This window comes from Bison bison, unplaced genomic scaffold (genome assembly GCF_000754665.1).
Source record: "Bison bison bison isolate TAMUID 2011002044 unplaced genomic scaffold, Bison_UMD1.0 scf7180017864057, whole genome shotgun sequence".
Lineage (NCBI taxonomy): Eukaryota > Metazoa > Chordata > Mammalia > Artiodactyla > Bovidae > Bison > Bison bison.
In genome coordinates this window covers 2,502,384-2,517,407 of record NW_011494629.1, presented here as the reverse complement: position 1 = coordinate 2,517,407, position 15,024 = coordinate 2,502,384, and the positions used below count along the sequence as shown (strand labels likewise).

Sequence of the window (15,024 nt, the reverse complement as noted above, 5' to 3'; positions counted from 1 at the left end):
CGTGGCTTCAGTCACCATCTGCAGTGATTTTGGAGCCCAAGAAAATAAAATCTCTCACTGTTTCCATTGTTTCCCCATCTATTTGCCATGAAGTGGTGGGACCAGATGCCATGATCTTAGTTTTCTGAATGCTGAATTTTAAGCCAACTTTTTCACTCTCCTCTTTCACTTTCATCCAGACGCTCCTTAGTTTTTCTTCACTTTCTGCCATAAGCGTGGTGTCATCTGCATATCTGAGGTTATTGATATTTCTCCCGGCAATCTTGATTCCAGACTGTGCTTCATCCAGTCCGGCATTTCGCATGATGTGCTCTGCATATAAGTTAAATAAGCAGGGTGACGGTATGCAGCCTTGATGTACTCCTTTCCCGATTTGGAACCAGTCTGTTGTTCCATGTCCAGTTCTAACTGTTGCTTCTTGACCTGCATACAGATTTCTCAAGAGGCAGGTCAGGTGGTCTGGTATTCCCATCTCTTTCAGAATTTTCCACAGTTTGTTGTGATCCACACAGTCAAAGGCTTTGGCATAGTCAAAGCAGAAGTAGATGTTTTTTTGGAACTCTCATGCTTTTTCAATGATCCAACAGATGTTGGCATTTTGACCTCTGGTTCCTCTGCCTTTTCTAAATCCAGCTTGAGCATCTGGAAGTTCTCAGTTCACATACTGTTGAAGCCTGTCTTAGAGAATTTTGAGCATTACTTTCCTAGCATGTGAGATGAGTGCAATTGTGCAGTAGTTTGAACATTTTTTGGCATTACTTTTCTTTGGGATTGGAGTGAAAACTGACCTTTTCCAGTCCTGTGGCCACTGCTGAGTTTTCCAAATTTGCTGGCATATTGAGTGCAGCGCTTTCACAGCATCATCTTTTAGGATTTGAAATAGCTCAACTGGAATTCCATCACCTCCACTAGCTTGGTTCACAGTGATGCTTCCTAAGGCCCACTTTACTTAGCATTCCAGCATGTCTGGCTCTAGTGAGTGATCACACCATCGTGGTTATCTGGGTCGTGAAGATCTTTTTTTGTATAGATCTTCTGTGTATTCTTGCCACCTCTTCTTAATCTGTCTTGCTTCTGTTAGGTCCATACCATTTCGTCCTTTATTTGTGCCCTACTTTGCATGAAATATTCCTTTGGTATCTAATTTTCTTGAAGAGATCTCTAGTCTTTCAGCTCTATTGTTTTTCTCTATTTCTTTGAATACATCACTGAGGAAGGCTTTCTTATCTCTCCTTGCTATTCTTTGGAACTCTTCATTCAAATGGATATATCTTTCGTTTAAATGGGTATCTCCTTTGCCTTTAACTTCTCTTTTTTTCTCAGCCATATGTAAGGCCTCCTGACAGCCGTTTTGCCTTTTGCATTTCTTTTTCTTAGGGATGTTCTTGATCCCTGCCTTGTGTATGGTTTCACAAACCTTCATCCTTAGTTCTTCATGCACTCTATCAGATCTAATCCCTTGAATCAATTTGTCACTTCCACTGTATAGTCATAAGGGATTTGATTTAGGTCAAACCTGAATGGTCTAGTGGTTTTACCTACTTTCTTTGATTTAAGTCTGAATTTCGTAATAAGGAGTTCATGATCTGAGCCACAGTCAGCTCCCAGTCTTGTCTTTGCTGACTGTATAGAGATTCTTCATCTTTGGCTGCAAAGAATATAATCAGTCTGATTTCGGTATTGACCATCTGGTGTTGTCCATGTGTAGTCTTCTCTTGTGTTGTTGGAAGAGGGTGTTTGCTCTGATCACTGCGTTCCCTTGGTAAAACTCTGATAGCCTTTGCCCTGCTTCATTCTGTACTCCAAGGCCAAATTTGCCTGTTACTCCAGGTATCTCTTGACTTCCTACTTTTACATTCCAGTCCTGTATAATAAAAAGGACATCTTTTTTGGGTGTTAGTTCTAGAAGGTCTTGTAAGTCTTCATAGAATTGTTCAACTTCATCTTCTTCAGCATTAGTGTTTGGGGCATAGACCTGGATTTCTGTTTTGTTGAATGGTTTGCCTTGGAAATGAACTGAGATAATTCTTTCATTTTTGAGATTGCAACCATTCTGAGTACTGCATTTTGGACTCTTCTGTTGACTGCGAGGGCTACTCCTTTCCTTCTAAGGGATTCTTGTCCACAGCTGTAGATATAATGGTCATGTGAGGTAAATTCACCCATTTCCATCCACTTTAGTTCACTGATTCCTAAAATGTCGATATTCACTCTTGCCGTCTCCTGCTTGACCACTTCTAACTTACCTTGATTCATGGACCTAACATTCCAGGTTCCTAAGTCAAATCTACAACTGGGTGTTGTTTTTGCTTTGGCTCCATCTCTTCATTCTTTCTGGAGTTATCTCTCCACTCTTCTCCAGTAGCATATTGGGCACCTACTGACCTGGGGAGTTCATCTTTCAGTGTCCTATCTTTTTGCTTTTTCATGGTGTTCATGGGTTTCTCAAGGCAAGATAACTGAAGTGCTTTTCCATTCCCTTCTCCAGTGGACTACGTTTTATCAGAACTCTCCACCATGATCCGTCCGTCTTGGGTGGCCCTACATGGCATGGCTCATAGTTTCATTGAATTAGACAAGGCTGTGGTCCATGTGACAAGTTTGGTTAGTTTTCTGTGATTGTGGTTTTCATTCTGTCTGACCTCTGGATAAGGATAAGAGGCTTATGGAAACTTCTGATGGGAGAGACTGACTGAGGGGGAAACTGGGTCTGCTTGAAACAGCTCTACTTGAGTAGGTAGTTAATAGCCTGAATAAGTCTTACGCATCTAAAACCTAGCGTCTAGAATTCTTTGGATAAAGGTCAGAGCCTGATTTTTTTTTTCCCCCCTCAGAATTTAGCTCAACTTATATCCTCTTCTGTTCAGGTTAAGTTACATCTTTTAAATCTGGCAGTTGGTTGGAGGATGTGTCACATTATCCCCTGAGCTGAAAATTATTCTAAAGAACGACATAGGGTATTTTTTCCTTTGTGTTAGAAAATCTAAGAACTTAGGTCCTGCATGAAAAGCATGAAGAAGCAGATCCTTTCTCACAGAGCTTACTAAAAGTAAATAGTAGCTGACATTTGTTGAGTGCTTATTGTTTGTGAATGATTCTGAGCTGTTTATGTGTAGTAACTCATTTAATCATCACGGCTACCCTCTAAGGTAGGGGAGTACTATTATTTTTACAGATGAAGAGATGGAAGTACAGGAAGTAGGTAGTGGAGTTCACCTACCTGGTGCCAGAGATACAAAACGTCACTGTACAAGTGCTTCTTCACTGGAGATTAGGAGTAAGGAACAGTGTTACTTTTTCATTCTTACTGGACTTTCCCCATAGCTGCTTTCAGCATTAATAAATAAATACATTTGCAAAGTAGCTTGAGAATTCTTTAGTCATTATTCTTTGTAAAAAATAGTGAATTTTTGATATATCTGCCTTTTTAATAATGAAAATTAAAACTGTTGAGATAAAAAGATTTACCTAAGATTCTGTGGCAAAAATATAGTAGCATAAAGTTACCCCTAGCTAAATATGAAGTACTTCATTGGGACCAAATATAGGGCGCTTTGCCAACTACTGAAGATCTTGAACATGAAGATCTTCTACTGAAGATCTTGTATACACTGTGTTTCTTGGTGACGCCGTGTTTCTGGGTGGAGAGGTGAGGTGAGGTGAGATGTTTGGTGGTTCCCAGCCTGGTTGTGATACCAAAACACGTATCAAAAGTCAACACTGACTGCTCTATGCTGTGTACACAGGAGCTCCAGGGTTTCACACCCTTGATCTGGAGTCGCATTTTGATGCAGTGGTGATGGCAGCCATGGCAAAGATCAGTCAAGGCCTAGTGCCTTTTAAGGTGGTGGGTGGTCTTTGGTTCCTAGCCTGGGGTTTTCTGTAAGAAGGTATGCATAATTCCAAGTCTGGCTCACTCTAACAGGAGGCCTTAACCCCTTCTTTATCACCTGGAAGTAGGTAGGTCTCAGGGCTTAATTTTTTAGCTTATTTTATACTCTTTGGGAATTCAAATTGAAATAATCTTCCCAATTGTATTTGATAGTTTTTACTCATTTCTAAAATAAGAATTAAGAACTAGACACAGCGTGTTCATTAAACATCATGTGCCCAGTCTGAGCCAGGAGCTGGAAGGCTAGGGAATTGGAGAGACAGACAGAGGGACAGGGATAGAGCAGATAAGACGGGAAACGGGAGAGGGAGATGTTCGGACCAGAATAGAGACACACTCAGAGCAGAAAGAACAACAGATACCTGTTAGACCCTGATTCTCAGAAGCTTAGTCTCTAGAATTTAATTTTTATTTTTAATTAAATAACTGCCTCTCAGGCTTTGTTTTGATACAACCCAGGCATTTTCCTATCTTCACCCACACCTTGCATTGAGTCTTCTTTTCATCCCATCCAATTCTCTGCCCCAGATTCTTTACCAGGCTCTTTGATGTGAGTCTTGAAGAGTTGTTCACTGGACCTCTTACAGGTATTCTTGGTTGTTGGATTTTATCCATCCATTCATAGGTTTATGCCATCTGCGTTGGGCTTTCCTACCTCCCTCAGTTGGACTGTCTGGGGACCCAGAGTTATGTTTTCATATGATAGACTCTTGGAGACTTTGCCTTTCATGCCATTCAGTGCTTTGTTCCCCTGATGAAATAGTTTAAAACAGTCTCCCAGTGTCTTGCAGACTTTTTTTTTTTCTTTTAAAAATAAACTTACTTGGGAATAATTTTGGTTTATAGAAGAGTTACAAAAATGGTACAGAGAGTTCCTAAATGTCCTTCACTCAACTTCCATACATGTTAACATCCTAGTTAATAGTTTAAAAGTATTAAAACTAAAAAAATTAACATTGGTACCTCAGATATGCAGATGATACCATTGCTAATGGCAGAAAGCAAAAAGGAACTAAAGACCCTCTTGATGAGGGTGAAAGAGAAGAGTGAGAAAGCTGGCTTAAAACTCAACATTCAAAAAACCAAGATCATGGCATCTGGTCCCATCCCTTCATGGCAAATAGATGGGGAAAAAGTAGAAACAGTGGCAGATTGTATTTTCTTGGGCTCAAAAATCACTGTGGATGGTCACTGCAGCCATGAAGTTAAAAGATGCTTGTTCCTTGGAAGAAAACCTATGACAGACCTAGACAGTGTATTAAAAATCAGAGACATCGCTTTGCCAACAAAGGTCTGTATAGTCAAAGCTATGGTTTTTCCAGTAGTCATGTATGGATGTGAGAGTTGGACCATGAAGGCTGAGCACTGAAGAATTGATGCTTTCTTATTGTGGTGCTGGAGAAGAAACTTGAGAGCCCCTTGGACTGCAAGGAGATCAAACCAGTCAATCTTAAAGGAAATCAACCTTAAATATTCTTTGGAAGGCCTGATGCAGAAGCTCTAATATTTTGACCACCTGATGTGAAGAGCCAACTGATTGGAAAAGACCCTGATGCTGGCAAAGATTGAGGGCAGGAGAAGAGGGCAATGGAGGAGATGGTTCGATGGCATCATCAACTCAATGGACATGAGTTTGAGCAAACGCTGGGAAATGGTGAAGGACAGGGAAGCCTGGCGTGCTACAGTTCATGAGGTCACAAAGAGTCAGACATGACTGAGTGACTGAACAACAACAAGTGTACCATTAACTGCATTATGTATTTCATTCAGATATCTTCCATTTTCCACCCGTATCCGTTTTGGATTCCCTGTTGCCTTTAGGCATCTTGTCTCCCTTAGTGACCTCTGGCTTCTGCTAGTCTCTGTGTGACCTCAACATTTCGGGAGAATTGATCAGGCATTTTGTAGGCTGGCCTGCAGTTTGAGCTGTCCGATGTGTTCTTGTGATCTGGGGAGAATGCTGCAAGGACGCAGTGCCTGTACAGTGGTATTTACAGGCATCTGCTCGGTGTCACGTCTGTTGTCCCCTTTGCTGGTTTGGTTCTTTGGAGGCTGTCATAAAGTGCAGCATACATTCAAGGGAGGGGTGGGGTTAAATGGCACCTGTTGGGAAGGGGTTTTACATTACTATTTGAATTCTTCTGGGGGAAGAGTTGTCTCTTTTATTTCATGTATTTGTATCAGTATCGACTCACGTGTTCATTGTACACTTTGGTTATACCCAGCACTACGTTATTTGTTTTGTAGCACAGATTGTTTCAGCTTTGATCATTGGGCATCTTTCAGGTGGGCTTTTGTGTGCCGCTGACATACCCTGTCCTTTGTTTTGTGATCACTACCTTCCTTCCTGGCACCACAAGGTAGATGTCCCAGGCTCATCTTGGACTTCTCTGCCCTGGCGTTACCCACTTTTTTCCCAAAGGCTCTGGTCCCTTTTAGTGGAGAATGGTATTTAGAAACCCGATTGGAGTATAGATGTTCTTTCTCCTGGAGTGACTGCTTCTTGGCTCCCTGCTGACAGATAGGAGATGTATGTGTGTGTTTATAGACCAGCCCACGTGCACATGCTTACCTCTGATGATTTCTGTGACTGTGTTGTCATCTGTGGATCTCTCCATGGCTAGCCCAACACCATAGGAGCGTGCTAGCCTCCTCCCTTTGCACATTTGTAACCCCGTTCTCTGACAGGGAGATACCCAGATCATCTCCCATTCCTTTACCCCAAGCTGACACATGTGGAAATGGTTGCAGAGTTGTTCACCGGCACCGCTGTGACAGACAGTTTACAGTACAGTTCAGTACATTTGTCAGTTTGCATCGGGCCTAGCGTTCCTGACTGCTGGCTAATTTTTTTTACATTAGGCATATTAAAGTTTATTCCGTGTATGAGGTGTACAGTGATGTGCGCTTGTACAAATGTAGAGTCATGTTGTATTCATCAACCAGACTCTTTCATTTAGGTGTTCTGTGAGGCTTTTATTTTCCTAATTGAGTAACTGTTAGACCATACTTCCATTGTTCCTTTACTGAAAAGGATTTTATGTTTAATGTTCTGTACTCAGTCACGTCTGACACTTTGCAACCCCATGGACTGTAGCCTGCCAGGCTCCTCTTTCTGTGGGATTATCCCATCTAGAATACTGGAGTGGGTTACTATTTCCTACTCCAGGGGATCTTCCTGACCTGGGGATCGAACCTGCATCTTCTGCATTGGCAGGCAGATTCTTTACCACTGAGCCACTAGGAAAGTTTGCATTTCTGTTACCCTGTGGCTCTTAATGCCATGTAGCCTTTCCTCAGATAAAGGCATAATAGATGTTAACTAGTAAGGAAGAATACTAGAATTTTAGAAGGTGAAAGAACCTTGAAGATTCATGAATTTTACCTTCCTCACCAGATAGGTTGGGCATCAAGCCAGAACCGGAACTTGGACTTTTTGGTTTTCCTCCCCATCACTCACGGTACTTGAAATAGGAAAGATGAACAGGATGAAAGATGAACAAAGGGCACAGATTGCTTGACCTTGCTTTATTATGTTTATTATTTATTGAAGTACAGTTGATTTGCTTCCCTGATAGCTCAGTTGGTAAAGAATCCGCCTGCAGTGCAGGAGATCCTGGTTTGGTTCCTGGGTCGGGACGATCTGCTGGAGAAGGGATAGGCTACCCACTCCAGTATTCTGGCCTGGAGAATTCCATGGACTGTATAGTCCATGGGGTGGCAGAGTCAGACAAGACTGAGCGACTTTCACTTGCTTTACAGTGTTGTGTTAGTTTCTGGTGTATGGCAAAGTGATTCAGTTATATACCTTGCTTTAGATTTGAAGTCTGTGTTTTCTTAAGGGTGGGATTTCTTTATCTTTTGTTTTAGGAGATTAATCGGCCTTCCCTGGTGGCCCAGACGGTAAAGAATTCTCCTGCAATGCAGGAGACCTGGGTTTGATCCCTGGGTTGTGAAGATCCCCTTGAGAAGGTAATGGCTAGAGAATTCTATGGATAGAGGAGCCTGGAGGGCTTCAGTCTATGGGGTTGCAAAGAGTCAGACACGACTGAGCAGGCTCCTATATCTTTTGTTTTAGGGGATTAATTCTAGCAGACAACTATTTGTTTCATGTTAGATGTGCTTTGGGAGAGGATTAAGATATTTAATCAAATGAACTTATAAAACAGAAACAGATTCACAGACTTAGAGAACAAATTTATGGTTTTAGGGTGAAGGAGGAGGATGGGGTAAAAGATACTTAGGGAGTTTGGGATGGACCAGTATACACTGCTGTATTTAAAATGGATAACCAACGAGGTCCTACTGTATAGCACATGGAACTCTGATTGATGTTATCTGGCAGCCTGGATGGGAGAGGAGTTTGGGGGAGAATGGATACCTGTGTATGTATGACTGAGTCCCTTAGCTGTTCACCTGAAACTGTCACAACATTGTTAATTGGCTATAGCCCAATACAAAATAAAAAGTAAAAAAGAAAAAAGATATTTTTAATCACTTGCAAATTAGTCTTGTAGTGAATTATTAATAGTTCATTTACCTCACTTTTTAATGCCAGTCTGAAATCAAGTGTTCAGAATGAACAGGGAATTGTGTTTGGGAAAGAGTCTGTAGAAGAAGGAAATGACTGTGAAAAGTGCTACATCCCCCTCTCTCCAGATAGATGAAACTACTCTATAAGGCTCTGATGGATGTTGGTTTCTACTGATTAGAGTTTATCCTATTAACCTTTATAAATAATTTAAAGACTGGGGGCCTCTGAACTGGAACCCCCAGAGTTTTTCATTTCTTAAGTAGTTTTTACTGTATGCCAGGCACCAACCTAGACCCTTGATACACAGATGAGCAAGTTGTATGCCTTGTCTGGTGAGCGATGGATATGAAAGGAGGAATATTTGACCCCAGGGCAGTGGCATAGAGGTGGCCTTTTTCTTTGAAAAAAAGTTTTTTTCTTTAAAAAAGCATAATTGCACCACCCTGAACCACCGTGTCAGTTTTTGCTTATTCCTTTGTGGTTGTATGTACCGAATATTGTGTTCCGAAATGGTTTTGTTTAATATTTTGTTCCAAGCTTTTCTCAAGTTTCTTCACAACATTGTGTAGTTTCTGTCTTTGCCTAGCTCCTTAATATTATTTTTCCCATAGAAGGCTACCTTCATCCTTTTTATGCTCCCAGCATTTTTTTTATCTGATAGGTTGGTTTCTTAGGCTGTATTTCCTGGAGTAAGATTACTGCAGCATCAAAGAGTATGAGTGCTTTGCAGCTCTGGAAATGTATTGCCTGTTGTTTTGCATTGCCAGTAGCCTTCCTTGAAAACCTGCCATAGACCTGTCCTGCCTGCTGTGACTCCATCACCTGCTGCTTACCCCGGGTCACTAGGATGGGGCTGCAGATACCACACTCACGTCTGAGCCAGTACACTTGCTCTTCCCCTGCTTGTTGAACACCCTTCTGAGTGACCACACAGGGCTGGCTCCTTTCCCCTTGTAGGGTTATTATGAGGGTAATGAGGTAATATGCTGTGAGGCATGTAGACAAAGCGTGCTCAGAGAGGATGTCTCTGGACTGCTCTCGTCCTAGAGCTGGGCAGAGCTAGGTTCTGAACTGCTCTTAGCCTCAGTTTCCCAGAAGAATAGGTTAATAAACTCTCTTGCAAAACATACATTATACACTGACTCAACTCATACCTTTAATTCTGCCCCATCTGGTGGCTCATTGGTAAAGAATCTGCCTGCCAAAGGAGGAGACACAGGTTCGATCCCTGGGTCGGGAAGATTCCCTGGAGAAGGGAATGGCTACCCACTCCAATATTCTTGCCTGGGAAATCCCCTTGACAGAGGAGCCTGAAAGGCTGTATAGTCCATGGGGTCAAAAAGAGGCTGGACATGACTTAGCAACTGTGTAACCATAATCTCCTTTACAGGATATCTGATTCTATGAAGCAAGGAACCATGCTGCCTTTTCTAGATCTGTGAGGGGAGTGGAGCAAGGGAATGGTACTTACAATCTCTTTTCATTTCAAAAACCTCTTAGGAGATTGTGCAGACTTAATGTTAAAGATGTCTGGAAAACAGGAATCACTGGTGATTTTTAAATGCCTTAAGACATTGCTGTAAATATAAAATTCTACATAATAAAGTGATTTGAGGTAGAGAGCATGGACTCGAAGATTATCATTTCTAGATGCAGCTGGCCTAATTTTAGAATTTTTTAAATTATAGTTTTCTGTACTCTCACATCCATACATGACTACTGAAAAAACCATAGCTTTGACTAGACAGACCTTTGTCGGCAAAGAAATGTGAGAATTGGACCATAAAGAAAGCTGAGTGCTGAAGAATTGATGCTTTTGAACTGTGGTGTTGGAGGAGACTCTTGGGAGTCCCTTGGATTGCAAGGAGATCAAACAAGTCAGTCCTAAAGAAAATCAGTACTGAATATTCAGTGGAAGAACTGATGCTAAAGCTGAAGCTCTAGTACTTTGGCCATGTGATGGGAAGAACTGACTCTTTGGAAAAGACCCTGATGCTGGTAAAGATTGAAGGCAGGAGAAGAAGGGGTCGACAGAGGATAACATGGTTGGATGGCATCACCAACTCAATGGAAATGAGTTTGAGCAAGCTCCAGGAATTGATGATGGACAGGGAAGCCTGGCGTTCTGCAGTCAGTGCGGTCACAAAGAGTCAGACACGACTGAACTGAACTGAACTGAACACATGTTCATTGTTATTGTCCCATATGCTCAATGCTTCAGGATCTATATTAACTAGTAGACAGATAGGTGATGGATAATACTTGGCTTTTATTTTTGTTTAGAAAATCCTTCTGATCATTTCACCTATTTGCTGTGATCTTCTTTGAAGAAATTATTTTGGTTTCACTGAGAGTGTCTGACTTCTCCCTTTGTCTCCTTCTTTCTCACTTCATTTTCCTCCTCTGTCTTCCCCTTCTCCCCCTGATCCCCTTCCTTCAAAATACTGTCGCAGGGGCCACCTGGTGTTGTATAATTTTAAATGGGGTGATCTTCAAATTTGGTAAGAATTGAAAATTAATCTGCGGTATGGTTGGGATCATAAGTTACTGACCAGAGATGTTTCTTACTGAAATTCTTATTTGAGCAATGTGCCTCATACTTTATTATGGCAGTTTTGACTATTTGGCTGTCTTGCATATCTTCTATATCTGGCAGATTCTGTACAAATATGTCTGCATATAGAGCGCATGTTGCAGTGGTACTGGCCTCTGATGAAGTGCTCTTCTTACTTGCACAGGTTGCACAGAGCATTGAGGACCATCATCAAGAAGTGATCGGTTTCTGCAGAGAAAACGGCTTCCATGGCTTGGTTGCATACGACTCTGATTATGCACTGTGCAACATCCCCTACTACTTCAGTGCCCACGCCCTAAAACTGAGCCGGAATGGGAAGAGTCTCACCACGAGCCAGTACCTGATGCATGAGGTTGCCAAGCAGCTGGACCTGAACCCAAACCGCTTCCCTATCTTTGCCGCTCTGTTAGGTAAGTGGGAGTGTAAAGCTCTCTCATTTTGTGAACAAGTTCTGTGTATCAGGAACATACTGATTTTTTTTTTTTTTTTTAATTTCGGTGCTAGAATATTTTGGATTGTGTCTTAAATTTTAGAAAACCAGGGAATGGGCTTCTCTTCAGTAACATTCTTTACTCATTATTTTTTGCTGATAATGTATGTGCTTCTTTTGTTCTTAAGTGTTTGTTTATGTATTGTTTTGTCTAGGCCAATAAACTAACTTTGGGGATAAAATGCTCTTAAAGTTTCGGGGAAATAACATTTAAAAATCACAAATGCTAATATGTTCTCACTGTGAAAAGCATTTAAACCTTTGACACAAATTACAGAAGAAAATTTGCTGTGAAGTTAGCACTGTTCTGTGTTCCCCTTGTTTTCAGGATTCTCACTACTTTAAAAGGAAAACAACAGAAATAAACTATCCTACCTTTGTTTCCAAAGGCTGCATCTTAAGTAAATGAATGCTGCTAAGTCGCTTCAGTCGTGTCTGACTCTGTGTGACCCCACAGACAGCAGCCCACCAGGCTCCCCCATCCCTGGGATTCTCCAGGCAAGAACACTGGAGTGGGTTGCCATTTCCTTCTCCAATGCATGAAAGTGAAAAGTGAAAGTAAAGTCGCTCAGTCGTGTCCGACTCTTAGCGACCCCATGGACTGCAGCCTACCAGGCTCCTCCGCCCATGGGATTTTCCAGGCAAGGGTACTGGAGTGGGGTGCCATTGCCTTCTCCAAGTAAATGTATAAATATCTTTAAAAACTCCCTTGGAGAAATTCTTTATGCTGAATATCTAGAAGGGATGAAATCTTGTTTTAACTAAGATTTTATATATAAATTTTTCTCTTTAAAGCAACTTGGTAAGCCACCAGGGAAGTCCAACTTGGTAATAGGTAATCCATTTATCACTTTATGTCTGTAGTTTATAGTTATTTCTATCTTTTCTGTCAGCTTCCCTTTCTTGTGCATGTCTCTTAGCTACTTGAGTATCTGGCTCTAGTTTGCAGAGAGTTTGTTAAAAATGTGAAGTGTGTTCTGAGCAAAACCCTTCTGTGAGTAAAACCCAAGAACTTCAGTGATGAGATTGAAAGCTGTTTGGGAGTACTCAGGCCCTCTTTGAGAGATGTGTGGTCTTAAGAAAAAGTGAGATCTTACTGCACTCTCTGTTTTTATTCTGCAATGCTTAGCAACAGGATCTGGTTGTGCTCACAAGGGGGACTATATTGTGGGTTCTTTTAGAAATTTCTAATTAGCAGATTTTTCAATAAACATTCCAAAAGAGTTTTATACAACTAGAAATTATAGTGAGGGAGCCATAATTTTTCGTATGTAATTTGGTGATAACATTTCAAATTGTGTAACTACAAGTTAATAAAAAAAAATTCTGATTTTACAAGTTGTCTTTATTTGGATCCAATCTCAAATACATGTCTTTAAGTTAGTACTTGGCTATTTTCTGTCCATTTTCTTACTGAACTCTTGTGACTTGGGATTCAGAGGATTAAAACCTAATTTCTAAATGCATATAGTACTTTTATGTTTTCAGATATTAAAATATAAAGGGATATTTCCTCAAATGTTAAAAAGTGATGAAGTGGATGGACACATGAAAAGTTTCGTATTTGCTTAAATGTTATACCCATTGACTTGGGCATGTTAATTGACTTTAAATGAATGGGAATATTGCATACTTTTAGAATATGGATACCTTAGCTACCCTGGGAAGGGCATTTGTTTATCTTATTTAAGAAACATTGAATAAATTTCTTGGGAGATAATACCAACTAATAGTTTATGAAATATTAAAAGAAATGAAAAATAATAACATTGTGAATAATTTAGTAATGAATTAATTTAAGGCTTGAAATTTCTTCAAAAAATTTAGGCGAATTATAAACTCTTAATTGGGTGAGCATTTTTAGAGCATTTTAGTTTAGATTTTGTGTGAAAATTTCAGTGTCCTCATATGAGAAATACTATTTTTCCTTTTTTTAAAATAGAAAGTATAATTTCTCCTTTTTGTAATAGAAAGCATAGCAATATAAGATGTTTTGTTTTAGAAAAGTTGAGTGAAATACTCATTTAAGTCTGTGGCCCAAGTTTTAACAGACTATACTTGATGTTGGAATTGGCTTAATATTTTTTCAGATAGTGGCTTCAAAAACAAATCTCAGATGCTTTATACTTCACACTGATGTTCTGCACTGTCTGTGAGCAGAGGAAGGCAATACAGAACTCAGTGATTGACGGTTTGGGCGTGGCTCTGCTCTCGTGGATGTCGTGACAGTTCGGCAAGCCTGTGTCACGTTCTGTGTCTAGCATATTAGGAGTAGCAATGCTGAGACGCGCTCACCTTGTCTTGCCTTCTGCTAGCAGCTCAGTAATGCATCTGCTTAGTGTGGAGGTAACTAAATCATAATATACAAATCACAGAATTATTTAGGAAATTATTGCTTTTAAATTCTATCAAAACAACTAACAAATATGTTAGTATATCAGGTATCCAAGCATTATATTGAAGGGAAAATGTTTACCCCCAAAAATGTAGTTCCTCAGCTGAATATAGTTCTTACCTGTGACATAGCCCCGGGGATATGCAGAGAGCTGACGGACACTTCTTGGGGGTAGTGCAGTCCGTGCTTTGTACATCTATTTTGTGGGTGGTGCTAGAAATTTGAGGAGGAGGGTGTTGATCCGTGTCACAAACTGCAAGCATTGTCACTTAACCTTAGGTTTTATAACTGTGTAGATTCTGCATCTGCTGTCGAACCTACTTCACAGAATGCAGTTTGAGCCATAGTCTCTCATAAACACATGAAAACTTGTATCAGATTGGTATTTGGCATCTGGCATTGTCAGATTGACCTTAATACTGTGCTGGGGAGTTACTTAGGTTTTTATGCAGTTTATTCAGTTTGAATGCTGTTAAGCCTATAATGGAAATGTACTTGAAGCAGCTTCAAGAGATTGGTCTGCTGTATGTTTTGTGTTAAAAGATGAAGAAATATTCTCAATGTCTGTGTGGAAGTTCTGTGCGGTGTATTAAATGAGGTGGTCCTAAGGAGTTATATTGCAAAGTCTAAAACTAACAAAGATAATCTACAGGTTATAACATGCAGTGATATTAAGTTTCCCCTGTGTCAGTAATGGCTTTTGTGGTATCCCTGTTTGTATTTTAGGAAATCACATTCTACCTGATGAAGATCTGGCTTCCTTTCATTGGAGTTTACTTGGTCCAGAACATCCACTAGCTTCACTTAAGGTACAAATTCATTTTATTTCCAACATTTGTTGCTTTTCCTTTTACTTTCATACTCTAAGTAATGTTTCTTTATTGTAGAAGGAAATATACCACAAAATTAGCAGTATCATGCTTCTGCCTAACTTCAGAATCTGTGCTGCCTTAAAAAAAAACAAAGAACCTACCTTATATTGTTCCCAGCACTTATATTTTAGGGAAATATATATAAATGTTTTTTAAAATTTCCTTAGATGAATTCTTCATGATAGGTGTAAATTTCTTAGCTAAAGTTTTTACGTATTTTCTTTTCTTACAAATATTATTTTTTCAATAGATAATATCATCTGTTA

General features: G+C 40.2%; 1 protein-coding gene across 1 annotated transcript in view; it reads left to right on the top strand.

Annotated features, from left to right (window-relative positions):
- The window catches only part of LOC104985737 (constitutive coactivator of PPAR-gamma-like protein 1), a 116,559-nt gene that overhangs the window by 13,374 nt on the left and 88,161 nt on the right, over nt 1-15,024 (top strand). Inside the window, exons 3-4 of the mRNA XM_010836060.1 lie at nt 11,165-11,411; nt 14,613-14,695. Coding sequence (XP_010834362.1) covers nt 11,165-11,411; nt 14,613-14,695 — 330 coding nt within the window. The remainder of the gene's footprint in view (nt 1-11,164; nt 11,412-14,612; nt 14,696-15,024) is intronic.